Genomic DNA, 13,666 nt, shown 5'->3' with positions numbered 1-13,666 from the left:
TGCTAGCTCCACTATGGACTGGACTCTCACTAGTATGTTAGATCCACTATGGACTGGACTCTCACTATTATGTTAGATCCATTATGAACTGGACTCTCACTATTATGTTAGATCCGGTATGGATTGGACTCTCACAATATTATGCTAGCTCCACTATGGACTGGACTCTCACTTTTATGTTAAATCCACTATGGACTGGACTTCACTATTATATCAGATCCATTATGGGTTGGACTCTCACACTATTATGTTAGATCTACTATGGACTGACCTCTCACGATTATGTTATATCCACTATGGACTGGACTCTCATTATTATGTTAGATCCACTATGGACTGGACTCTCACTATTATGTTAGATCCATTATGGACTTGACTCACAATATTATGCTAGCTCCACTATGGACTGGACTCTCACTATTATGTTGGATCCACTAGGGACTGGACTCTCACAACATTGTGCTTGCTCCACTATGGACTGGACTCTCACTATAATGTTAGATCCTCTATGGACTGAACTCTCACAATTATGACAGATCTTCTATGGACTAGACTCTCACAATATTATGCTAGCTCCACTATGGATTGGACTCTCGCTAGTATGTTAGATCCAATATGGATTGGACTCTCACTATTATGTTAAATCAACTATGGAGTGGACTCTCACTGGTAAGTTGGATCCACTATGGACTGGACTCTCACTATTATGTTAGATCCAGTATGGACTGGACTCTCACAACATTATGTTAGATCCACTATGGACTTGACTCTAACAATATTATGCTAGCTCCACTACGGACTGGACTCTCAGTATTATGTTAGATCCACTATGGACAGGCCTCTCAGTTTTATGTTAGATCCACTATGGACTGGACTCTCACTATTATGTAAGATCCACTATGGACTGGACTCTCACAATAATATGCTAGCTCCACTATGGACTGGACTCTCACTATTATGTAAGATCCACTATGGACTGGACTCTCACTATTATGTTGGATCCGCTATGGACTGGACTCTCACACTATTATGTTAGATCCATTATGGACTGGACTCTCACACTATTATGTTCGATCCACTATGGACTGGACTCTCATACTATTATGTTCGATCCACCATGGACTGGACTCTCATACTATTATGTTCGATCCACTATGGACTGGACTCTCACAATATTATGCTAGCTCCACTATGGACTGGACTCTCACGATTATGTTAGATCCACTATGGACTGGACTTCACTATTATGTTAGATCCATTATGGGCTGGACTCTCACACTATTATGTTAGATCCACTATGGACTGGACTCTCACAATATTAAGCTAGCTCCACGATGGACTGGACTTTACTATTATGTTAAATCCATTATGGGCTGGACTCTCACACTATTGTGTTAGATCCACTATGGACTGGACTCTCACACGATTATGCTAGATCCACTATGAACTGGACTCTCTCGATTATGTTAGATCCACAATGGATTGGACTCTCACTATTACGTTAGATCCACAATGGACTGGACTCTCACTATTACGTTGGATCCATTATGGACTGGACTCTCACAATATTATGCTAGGTCCACTATGGACTGGACTCTCACTAGTATGTTAGATCCACTATGGACTGGACTCTCACTAGTATGTTCGACCCACTATGGACTGGACCCTCACTAGTATGTTAGATCCACTATGGACTGGACTCTCAAAATATTATGCTAGCTCCACTATGGACTGGCCTCTCATTATTATGTTAGATCCTCTATGGACTGGACTCTCACAATTATATTGGATCCTCAATGGACTGGACTCTCACAATATTATGCTAGATCCACTATGGACTGGACTCTCACTAGTATGTTAGATCCACTATGGACTTGACTCTCACAATATTATGTTAGCTCCACTATGGGCTGGAATCTCAGTATTATGTAGGATCCACTATGGACTGGACTCTCAATATTATGTTAGATCCACTATGGACTGGACTCTCACTATTATGTTGGATCCATTATGGACTGGACTCTCACACTTTTTATGTTGGATCCACTATGGACTGGACTCTCATACTATTATGTTAGATCCACTATGGACTGGACTCTTAAAATTATGTTAGATCCACTATAGACTGGACTTCACTATTATGTTAGATCCATTATGGGCTGGACTCTCACACTATTATGTTTGATCCACTATGGACTGGACTCTCAATATTATGTTAGATCCACTATGGACTGGACTCTCACAATATTATGCTAGCTCCACTATGGACTGGACTCTCACTAGTATGTTAGATCCACTATGGACTGGACTCTCACTAGTATGTTCGACCCACTATGGACTGGACCCTCACTAGTATGTTAGATCCACTATGGACTTGACTCTTACAATATTATGCTAGCTCCACTATGGACTTGACTCTCACAATATTATGTTAGCTCCACTATGGACTGGAATCTCAGTATTATGTAGGATCCACTATGGACTGGACTCTCAATATTATGTTAGATCCACTATGGACTGGACTCTCACTATTATGTTGGATCCATTATGGACTGGACTCTCACACTTTTTATGTTAGATCCACTATGGACAGGACTCTCATACTATTATGTTAGATCCACTATGGACTGGACTCTTAAAATTATGTTAGATCCACTATAGACTGGACTTCACTATTATGTTAGATCCATTATGGGCTGGACTCTCACACTATTATGTTTGATCCACTATGGACTGGACTCTCAATATTATGTTAGATCCACTATGGACTGGACTCTCACAATATTATGCTAGCTCCACTATGGACTGGACTCTCACTAGTATGTTAGATCCACTATGGACTGGACTCTCACTATTATGTTAGATCCATTATGAACTGGACTCTCACTATTATGTTAGATCCGGTATGGATTGGACTCTCACAATATTATGCTAGCTCCACTATGGACTGGACTCTCACTTTTATGTTAAATCCACTATGGACTGGACTTCACTATTATATCAGATCCATTATGGGTTGGACTCTCACACTATTATGTTAGATCTACTATGGACTGACCTCTCACGATTATGTTATATCCACTATGGACTGGACTCTCATTATTATGTTAGATCCACTATGGACTGGACTCTCACTATTATGTTAGATCCATTATGGACTTGACTCACAATATTATGCTAGCTCCACTATGGACTGGACTCTCACTATTATGTTGGATCCACTAGGGACTGGACTCTCACAACATTGTGCTTGCTCCACTATGGACTGGACTCTCACTATAATGTTAGATCCTCTATGGACTGAACTCTCACAATTATGACAGATCTTCTATGGACTAGACTCTCACAATATTATGCTAGCTCCACTATGGATTGGACTCTCGCTAGTATGTTAGATCCAATATGGATTGGACTCTCACTATTATGTTAAATCAACTATGGAGTGGACTCTCACTGGTAAGTTGGATCCACTATGGACTGGACTCTCACTATTATGTTAGATCCAGTATGGACTGGACTCTCACAACATTATGTTAGATCCACTATGGACTTGACTCTAACAATATTATGCTAGCTCCACTACGGACTGGACTCTCAGTATTATGTTAGATCCACTATGGACAGGCCTCTCAGTTTTATGTTAGATCCACTATGGACTGGACTCTCACTATTATGTAAGATCCACTATGGACTGGACTCTCACAATAATATGCTAGCTCCACTATGGACTGGACTCTCACTATTATGTAAGATCCACTATGGACTGGACTCTCACTATTATGTTGGATCCGCTATGGACTGGACTCTCACACTATTATGTTAGATCCATTATGGACTGGACTCTCACACTATTATGTTCGATCCACTATGGACTGGACTCTCATACTATTATGTTCGATCCACCATGGACTGGACTCTCATACTATTATGTTCGATCCACTATGGACTGGACTCTCACAATATTATGCTAGCTCCACTATGGACTGGACTCTCACGATTATGTTAGATCCACTATGGACTGGACTTCACTATTATGTTAGATCCATTATGGGCTGGACTCTCACACTATTATGTTAGATCCACTATGGACTGGACTCTCACAATATTATGCTAGCTCCACTAAGGACTGGACTCTCACTATTATGTAAGATCCGCTATGGACTGGACCCTCACTATTATGTTGGATCCGCTATGGACTGGACTCTCACTATTATGTTAGATCCATTATGGACTGGACTCTCACACTATTATGTTTGATCCACTATGGACTGGACTCTCATACTATTATGTTCGATCCACTATGGACTGGACTCTCATACTATTATGTTCGATCCACTATGGACTGGACTCTCACAATATTACGCTAGCTCCACTATGGACTGGACTCTTACGATTATGTTAGATCCACTATGGACTGGACTCTTAATACTACGTTAGATCCACTATGGACTGGACTCTCACGATTATGTTAGATCCACTATGGACTGGACTCTCACTATTATGTTTGATCCACTATGGACTGGACTCTCATACTATTATGTTCGATCCACTATGGACTGGACTCTCATACTATTATGTTCGATCCACTATGGACTGGACTCTCACAATATTATGCTAGCTCCACTATGGACTGGACTCTTACGATTATGTTAGATCCACTATGGACTGGACTCTTAATACTACGTTAGATCCACTATGGACTGGACTCTCACGATTATGTTGGATCCACTATGGACTGGACTCTCACGATTATGTTAGATCCACTATGGACTGGACTCTTAATACTATGTTAGATCCACTATGGACTGGACTTCACTATTATGTTAGATCCATTATGGACTGGACTTCACTATTATGTTAGATCCATTATGGGCTGGACTCTCACACTATTATGTTAGATCCACTATGGAATGGACTCACACTATCATGTTAGATCCACTATGGACTGGACTCTCACGATTATGTTAGATCTACTAAGGACTGGACTCTCACTATTATGTTAGATCCACTATGGACTGGACTCTTCACTAGTATGTTAGATCCACTATGGACTGGACTCTCACTATTATGTTAGATCCACTATGGACTGGACTCTCACTATTATGTTAGATCCACTATAGACTGGACTCTCACTAGTATGTTAGATCCACTATGGACTGGACTCTCACTAGTATGTTAGATCCACTATAGACTGGACTCTCACTAGTATGTTAGATCCACTATGGATTTGACTCTCACTATTATGTCAGAGAGAGAAGTGGTTCCAGAGCCCTTGCTGTGCGTCGAAGTGAGTCCGACTATATCCAGCCGGAACTTCTCCACTTCGCGCACTAGCTCAGGCTCTTTCCCCCCCAGTGACGTGACGTTCCACGTCCCAAGAGCTAGCTTCTGTAGCCGAGGATCGGACCGCCAAGTGCCCCGCCTTCGGCTGCCGCCCAGCTCACATTGCACCCGACCTCTATGGCCCCTGCTATGGGTGGTGAGCCCATTGGAGGGGTGACCCACGTTGCCTCTTCGGGCTGTGCCCGGCTGGACCCCATGGGAACAGGCCCGGCCACCAGGCGCTCGCCATCGTGCCCCACCTCCGGGCCTGGCTCCAGAAGGGGGCCCCGGTGACCCGCGTCCGGGCGGGGGAAATCTGGGTCCATGATTTGTCTTCTTCATAGAGGTCTTCGAGCTGCTCTTTGTCTGATCCCTCACCTAGAACCTGTTTGCCTTGGGAAACCCTACCAGGGGGCGTAAAGCGGACAACATAGCTCCTAGGATCATTGGGACACGCAAACTCCTCTACCACGATAAGGTGGCAGCTCAGGTGCCACCTTATCGTGGCACCTGCATTGTGAGGGTCTGCTGGGAACGTCTGGCAGAGTCTCCTGTCAGACAAAGTTTCAATTCCCATCCCCGGAAGAACTTCGAACATGTCACGAGGGAGGTGCTGGACATTGAGTCCGAGTGGAGCATGTTCCGCACCTCTATTGTCGATGCGGCTGATCGGAGCTGTGGCCGCAAGGTAGTTGGTGCCTCTCGAGGCGGCAATCCTAAAACCCCTTGGTGGACACCAGCGGTGAGGGATGCCGTCAAGCTGAAGAAGGAGTCCTATCGGGTCCTTTTGGCTCATAGCACTCCGGAGGCAGTGGACAGGTACAGACAGGCCAAGCGGTGTGCGGCTTCAGCGGTCGCTGATGCAAAAACTCGGACATGGGAGGAGTTCGGGGAAGCCACGGAAAGCGACTTCCGGACGGCTTCGAAGCGATTCTGGACCACCGTCCGCCGCCTCAGGAAGGGGAAGCAGTGCACTATCAACACCGTGTATGGTGCGGATGGTGTTCTGCTGACCTCAACTGTGGATGTTGTGGATAGGTGGAAGGAATACTTCGAAGACCTCCTCAATCCCACCAACACGTCTTCCTATGGAGGAAGCAGTGCCTGGGGAATCTGTGGTGGACTCTCCTATATCTGGGGCTGAGGTCGCTGAGGTAGTTAAAAAGCTCCTTGGTGGCAAGGCCCCGGGCGTGGACAAGATCCGCCCGGAGTTCCTTAAGGCTCTGGATGCTGTGGGGCTGTCTTGGTTGACAAGACTCTGCAGCATCGCGTGGACATCGGGGGCGGTACCTCTGGATTGGCAGACCGGGGTGGTGGTTCCTCTCTTTAAGAAGGGGGACCGGAGGGTGTGTTCCAACTATCGTGGGATCACACTCCTCAGCCTTCCCGGTAAGGTTTATTCAGGTGTACTGGAGAGGAGGCTACGCCGGATAGTCGAACCTCGGATTCAGGAGGAACAGTGTGGTTTTCGTCCTGGTCGTGGAACTGTGGACCAGCTCTATACTCTCCGCAGGGTTCTTGAGGGTGCATGGGAGTTTGCCCAACCAGTCTACATGTGCTTTGTGGACTCGGAGAAGGCATTCGACCGTGTCCCTCGGGAAGTCCTGTGGGGAGTGCTCAGAGAGTATGGGGTATCGGACTGTCTTATTGTGGCGGTCCGCTCCCTCTACGATCAGTGCCAGAGCTTGGTCCGCATTGCAGGCAGTAAGTCGAACACATTTCCAGTGAGAGTTGGACTCCGCCAAGGCTGTCCTTTGTCACCGATTCTGTTCATAACTTTTATGGACAGAATTTCTAGGCGCAGTCAAGGCGTTGAGGGCTTCCGGTTTGGTGACCGCAGGATTAGGTCTCTGCTTTTTTCAGATGATGTGGTCCTGATGGCTTCATCTGACCGGGATCTTCAGCTCTCACTGGATCGGTTTGCAGCCGAGTGTGAAGCGACCGGAACTAGAATCAGCACCTCCAAGTCCGAGTCCATGGTTCTCGCCCGGAAAAGGGTGGAATGCCATCTCCGGGTTGGGGAGGAGACCTGCCCCAAGTGGAGGAGTTCAAGTACCTAGGAGTCTTGTTCACGAGTGAGGGAAGAGTGGATCGTGAGATCGACAGGCGGATCGGTGCGGCGTCTTCAGTAATGCGGACGTTGTACCGATCCGTTGTGGTGAAGAAGGAGCTGAGCCGGAAGGCAAAGCTCTCAATTTACCGGTCGATCTACGTTCCCATCCTCACCTATGGTCATGAGCTTTGGGTCATGACCGAAAGGATAAGATCACGGGTACAAGCGGCCGAAATTAGTTTCCTCCGCCGTGTGGCGGGGCTCTCCCTTAGAGATAGGGTGAGAAGCTCTGCCATCAGGGAGGGACTCAAAGTAAAGCCGCTGCTCCTTCACATCGAGAGGAGCCAGATGAGGTGGTTCGGGCATCTGGTCAGGATGCCACCCGAACGCCTCCCTAGGGAGGTGTTTAGGGCACGTCCAACCGGTAGGAGGCCACGGGGAAGACCCAGGACACGTTGGGAAGACTATGCCTCCCGGCTGGCCTGGGAACGCCTCGGGATCCCCTGGGAAGAGCTGGACGAAGTGGCTGGGGAAAGGGAAGTCTGGGCTTCCCTGCTTAGGTTGTTGCCCCCGCGACCCGACTTCGGATAAGCGGAAGAAAATGGATGGATGGATATTATGTTAGATCCACTGTGGACTGGACTCTCACTAGTATGTTAGATCCACTATGGACTGGACTCTCACAATATTATGCTAGCTCCACTATGGACTGGACTCTCACGATTATGTTAGATCCACTATGGACTGGACTCTCACTAGTATGTTAGATCCACTATGGACTGGACTATCACTATTATGTTAGATCCTCTATGGATTTGACTCTCACTATTATGTTAGATCCACTATGGACTGGACTCTCAGTAGTATGTTAGATCCACTATGGATTTGACTTATAGTATTATGTCAGATCCATTATGGACTGGACTCTCACACTATTATGTTAGATCCACTATGGACTGGACTCTCACACTATTATGTTAGATCCACTATGAACTGGACTCTCACTATTATGTTAGATCCACTATGGACTGGACTCTCACGATTATGTTGGATCCACTATGGACTGGACTCTCACTATTATGTTAGATCCACTATGGACTACACTCTCACTAGTATGTTAGATCCACTATGGACTGGACTCTCACTATTACTTTAGATCCGCTATGGACTGGTTGGGAGCGTGGCCGTACTAGCAACCTGAGGGTTCCTGGTTCGATCCCCACCTACTACCAACCTTGTCACGTTCGTGGGGTCCTTGAGCATGACACTTCACCCTTGCTCCTGATTAGGGGTTAGGGCCTTGCATCGCAGCTCCCGCCATCAGTGTGTGAATGTGTGTGTGAATGGGTGAATGTGAAAATAGTGTCAAAGCGCTTTGAGTACCTTGAAGGTAGAAAAGCGCTATCCAATTACAACCCATTGACAATTTAAATTAATTAAAACCTCAACCCTACCTGCACGCCGCTCCAGCTGGTTTTCTGCGTTGGAGGTATCACTACCAGCGAAGCCACGCACCCCGTAACGTTACAAAAACATTCTGATGAATTTTTGAGCGCCGTGTGTAATGTTCTATGTGAATAGGCATGGCCAGCGGGGCGCGCCGGGGTCGGCTCCGAGATGGGCGTCAGGTGCGTAGATTGCCCACCTGGGCGCATTTCTGTAATCACCTCTCAATGTGTCAAAGGGCAGCAGGAGAGGCAGAAGGAGTTGGGGAGCCAGTGGCGAACGCGACAAAGAGCGAGACACAGACGACGCCGGGGAAGGCTGAAAAGCGACCGGAGGAGCGAGCAGTTTAGAGAGGAATAGCTGAAAAGCGACCCGACCGGAGACTGAGTTTATTGAAGTAATAAACAAAGTGACAAAACTGCTCCAGTCATGTCTCTCCTTGGAGGTCCATGGAACCCGGAGGGAAGAGGTCTTCCACATTCTATATTCTCAATGGAACATATAAAATGTTGGTGTTATTTACTTGAGTCATATTGCAGTCTACATGTATCTCTTATGTGTGACTGCCATTTACCGGTCGCACTTATCATTTCAGCAAGTGCCAAATAAAATAGCTGCGAGGCCTATAAGCAAAACCAGAACATTTGGCGAGTTTTGAGGGGAAAGAAAGGATTTTAAGTGCGCCCTATAGTCTGGAGAATACGGTATTGGGACAGGTGAATAAAGCCCAGATGACACAGTAGTCTTCCTCCTACCTTTAGGTGTCAGAGCAGTGCCTCTGGTACCATTGGACAAGCTTGGGTTGGGCGTGGTCACAACGTTCCTGCCGGGGCGCGGGTGCTTCTTGCCGGAGGCGGGAGTGCGAGGCGGCGGCAGCGCAAATATCTCCACGTCAGTTTCCTGCAGGGCCACATTCTCCTTGTTCTCGCAGGTCGGGTAACGGCCTCGCCGCTTCCTCTCCTGACGGTGCTGCGCCAGATTGTGACCTTTTTCAGGGGTCGTGGTCTGAACACATCTGTTGTCCATAAGGGGAGACGCCGGCCTCTTTTGGAAAGACAGGATGGAGGTTGAGATTAGTTTAGAAGAAATGGCTGCGGGACATTTGCACACTGTTTTTTTACATGGTCTACAACACATTTAAAAGGGTTGGAATTGGGGGTTCAATCACCAAAAATGGTTCCCGGGCGCAGCCACCGCTGCTGCTCACTGCTACCATCACCTCCCGGGGGGTGATCATGAGAATAATTCCGCCACACCTAGTGTGTGTATGACAATAATTTGTACTGTAACTTAACTTTTAAAAAGAAAATAAACACATCCTGGGTTAAAAACATTAAAAAAAAAAAAAAAAAGAATTGCCATTTCGGAGCAAATTGCATGCAAATCCTGAAATGCATAAGGTGATCTTAAATGCTAACTTTAACATGCTAACAGATCTAATGCATCAAGTACACAGTTATACGACTAGGAAACATACACATGCAAAATTGGCCAAAAAAAAAAGTCAGCATGCTAACGTTGGCATTCCAAAATGCAATGGTTAACATGCTAACGTTTAGCATGCGTTAATTCCTAAGTTTTATGACTCGGCAATGTTCAGCTTCAAATTACCCCCCAAAAAAGTTAGTATGGTAAAGTTAGCATTAGTTAACATGTCAAGTACCAAGGCATATGACTGAGGAGTTTGGCGGCAAAAATGGCTAAAAATGTAGCGTGCGAATGCGAAATTGAATGCTAACTTTAGTATGCTGCCAGTTATAATAAGGGATGGGAATGAAGATTTACAAAATCAGCTGAACATTTTTAATCCTAAAACACCGCTTTGCGGAAGGCTGCACAGCGGCCGCACCTGAGTGCACTTTGTGCACTCGCTTGCTAGGGGGGTATGGGGGCAAGCCCCCCCAGAAAAATTTTTAAATCTATGTCAGCTTAGGATAAATTTCCTGCTATTTTGAGTCAAAATCCAACAATATTCTCCTAACCAAAATTTCACATTTATTAGCAAATATTTTCATAAAAATGTATCATGTGATGAAATTTATGTATACAAGTCTACACACAGAAGTGGGACCAAGTCATTGTTTTGCAAGTCACAAATAAGTCTCAAGTCTTTGCCCTCAAGTCCGAGTCAGGTCTCGAGTCAAGTCCAAGTCAAAACTGAAAAGTCTCAAGTCAAGTCCCAAGTCCTGCTTTTTCGAGTTTCGAGTCATTTCAAGTCCTTTTAACCACAGACTAATATATTTACACAGATTGTGTATGCACTGGAGAGGAGGCTACGTCGGATAGTCGAACCTCGGATTCAGGAGGAACAGTGTGGTTTTCGTCCTGGTCGTGGAACTGTGGACCAGCTCTATACTCTCGGCAGGGTTCTTGAGGGTGCATGGGAGTTTGCCCAACCAGTCTACATGTGCTTTGTGGACTTGGAGAAGGCATTCGACCGTGTCCCTCGGGAAGTCCTGTGGGGAGTGCTCAGAGAGTATGGGGTATCGGACTGTCTTATTGTGGCGGTCCGTTCCCTGTACGATCAGTGCCAGAGCTTGGTCCGCATTGCCGGCAGTAAGTCGAACACATTTCCAGTGAGGGTTGGACTCCGCCAAGGCTGTCCTTTGTCACCGATTCTGTTCATAACTTTTATGGACAGAATTTCTAGGCGCAGTCAAGGCGTTGAGGGGTTCCGGTTTGGTAACCGCAGGATTAGGTCTCTGCTTTTTGCAGATGATGTGGTCCTGATGGCTTCATCTGACCGGGGTCTTCAGCTCTCGCTGGATCGGTTCGCAGCCGAGTGTGAAGCGACCGGAATGAGAATCAGCACCTCCAAGTCCGAGTCCATGGTTCTCGCCCGGAAAAGGGTGGAGTGCCATCTCCGGGTTGGGGAGGAGACCCTGCCCCAAGTGGAGGAGTTCAAGTACCTAGGAGTCCTGTTCACGAGTGAGGGAAGAGTGGATCGTGAGATCAACAGGCGGATCGGTGCGGCGTCTTCAGTAATGCGGACGTTGTACCGGTCCGTTGTGGTGAAGAAGGAGCTGAGCCGGAAGGCAAAGCTCTCAATTTACCGGTCGATCTACGTTCCCATCCTCACCTATGGTCATGAGCTTTGGGTCATGACCGAAAGGATAAGATCACGGGTACAAGCGGCCGAAATGAGTTTCCTCCGCCGTGTGGTGGGTCTCTCCCTTAGAGATAGGGTGAGAAGCTCTGCCATCCGGGAGGAACTCAAAGTAAAGCCGCTGCTCCTTCACATCGAGAGGAGCCAGATGAGGTGGTTCGGGCATCTGGTCAGGATGCCACCCGAACGCCTCCCTAGGGAGGTGTTTAGGGCACGTCCAACCGGTAGGAGGCCACGGGGAAGACCCAGGACACGTTGGGAAGACTATGTCTCCCGGCTGGCCTGGGAACGCCTCGGGATCCCCCGGGAAGAGCTAGACGAAGTGGCTGGGGAGAGGGAAGTCTGGGTTTCCCTGCTTAGGCTGTTGCCCCCGCGACCCGACCTCGGATAAGCGGAAGATGATGGATGGATGGATGGATGGTGTATGCTTTTAAAACGCTGTATGTATTTACTATAAAAGAAAATAGTGCTGACATTGCACTTCATAATAGCACTATTAACCAGTTATTTTAAACATGTAACTCATTCCTTTACAGAATAAACACATTTGAAAAAACAAGTACAACTGTAATTATTTGCACAAAAGTGTTATCATTGTGTTTCCATGGCATATTGCATTGGAACTAGTTCCACAGCAGTTTCTATCCTGTTTTTACTTTATCTCATTGATATCATCTCAAACTGTATGTGTTTTAAAGTGTGGGTACACATGAAAAACATAAATACATGAACATAACAATGAACAGAGTTGTACTTTTTAGATGTCAGGGCCCTATTGAATTCGTACACATATTCTTAATATAGTATACATTTTAATTGACCTTTATTTGACTATGTTTGTCTTTTTGTAGGTGGCTAAAATACGTGGTGCTCCTGACCGCCGTCTAACGTTACGTTACTGTGTGTGATACATTCACTAACGCAACATTATGTGTAGGTACCTCATGCAGCTCTGCTTAAAAAAAAATCACTTGACAAAAAGTATGAATAAGGTAGCAAACTGCAGTGGACGCAACAGATTGTAGTGTTTGCAATGACGTTATAACCATAGATATCTTATACTGTAAGTAAACCCAGCATTGGCTGCTGTGACGCGAGCAATTTGGCCACCATCTTGAAGTGGTAATGAGGAGCTGGAGAGCAGCCTAAACTGACAGTTGAGAGGTAGAAAACAAAGATGCCGGGCTGGTGTTCAGCGTTTTCCTGCTTAAATGAGTGGACTGTTGAAAATAGGAACCGGGGGATTACTTTTCACAAGTAAGATTTAACATTAACATACTATTGGTAGTATTTTGTGAAAAGAATATTATCACAGAGTTGTGAAGGAGCAAAGATCTTCAATATTTGTATATGAAAATCACAAAGAAATCTTCTGGAGGAGGATGACCCCCCTACTGGTATTTGGTTTACAATCTTTCAGCCCCACCTAAAACAAAATTCACCAGCCACCACTGATTATGATGCATTCATCATTTTAGGCAAAACACAAGACAATACTTTCTTAACAGTATAACTGTAACCAGGAATAAGTCTTCAAGTAACAATATTCAAATACTAACTTTGTTGGGTAAGACAGAATTTGGTTTTATTCTGAATCCAGTGAAACAGATTGATGGCTTTAGCTGATATAAACACTTTCAAGTGTTTATACTGTATATGATTAAGTATTTGGCAGACACTTTTATCCAAAGCAACATACATTAAAAATACATATAAAACAATCACTGTAAACATGACTG

General features: G+C 45.8%; 1 protein-coding gene across 2 annotated transcripts in view; it reads right to left on the bottom strand.

Annotated features, from left to right (window-relative positions):
- melk (maternal embryonic leucine zipper kinase) overlaps positions 1 to 13,666 on the bottom strand; it is a 61,566-nt gene that overhangs the window by 12,741 nt on the left and 35,159 nt on the right. For both annotated transcript variants that reach the window (XM_061906918.1, XM_061906928.1), the window contains one exon: positions 9,577 to 9,865. In XM_061906918.1, the coding sequence (XP_061762902.1) occupies positions 9,577 to 9,865 (289 nt within the window). The remainder of the gene's footprint in view (positions 1 to 9,576; positions 9,866 to 13,666) is intronic.

This window comes from Nerophis ophidion, linkage group LG01, assembly GCF_033978795.1.
Source record: "Nerophis ophidion isolate RoL-2023_Sa linkage group LG01, RoL_Noph_v1.0, whole genome shotgun sequence".
In the NCBI taxonomy this organism is placed as follows: Eukaryota; Metazoa; Chordata; class Actinopteri; order Syngnathiformes; family Syngnathidae; genus Nerophis; species Nerophis ophidion.
The sequence above is the reverse complement of the archived record's forward strand: the minus strand, read 5'-3'. Positions and strand labels throughout refer to the sequence as shown.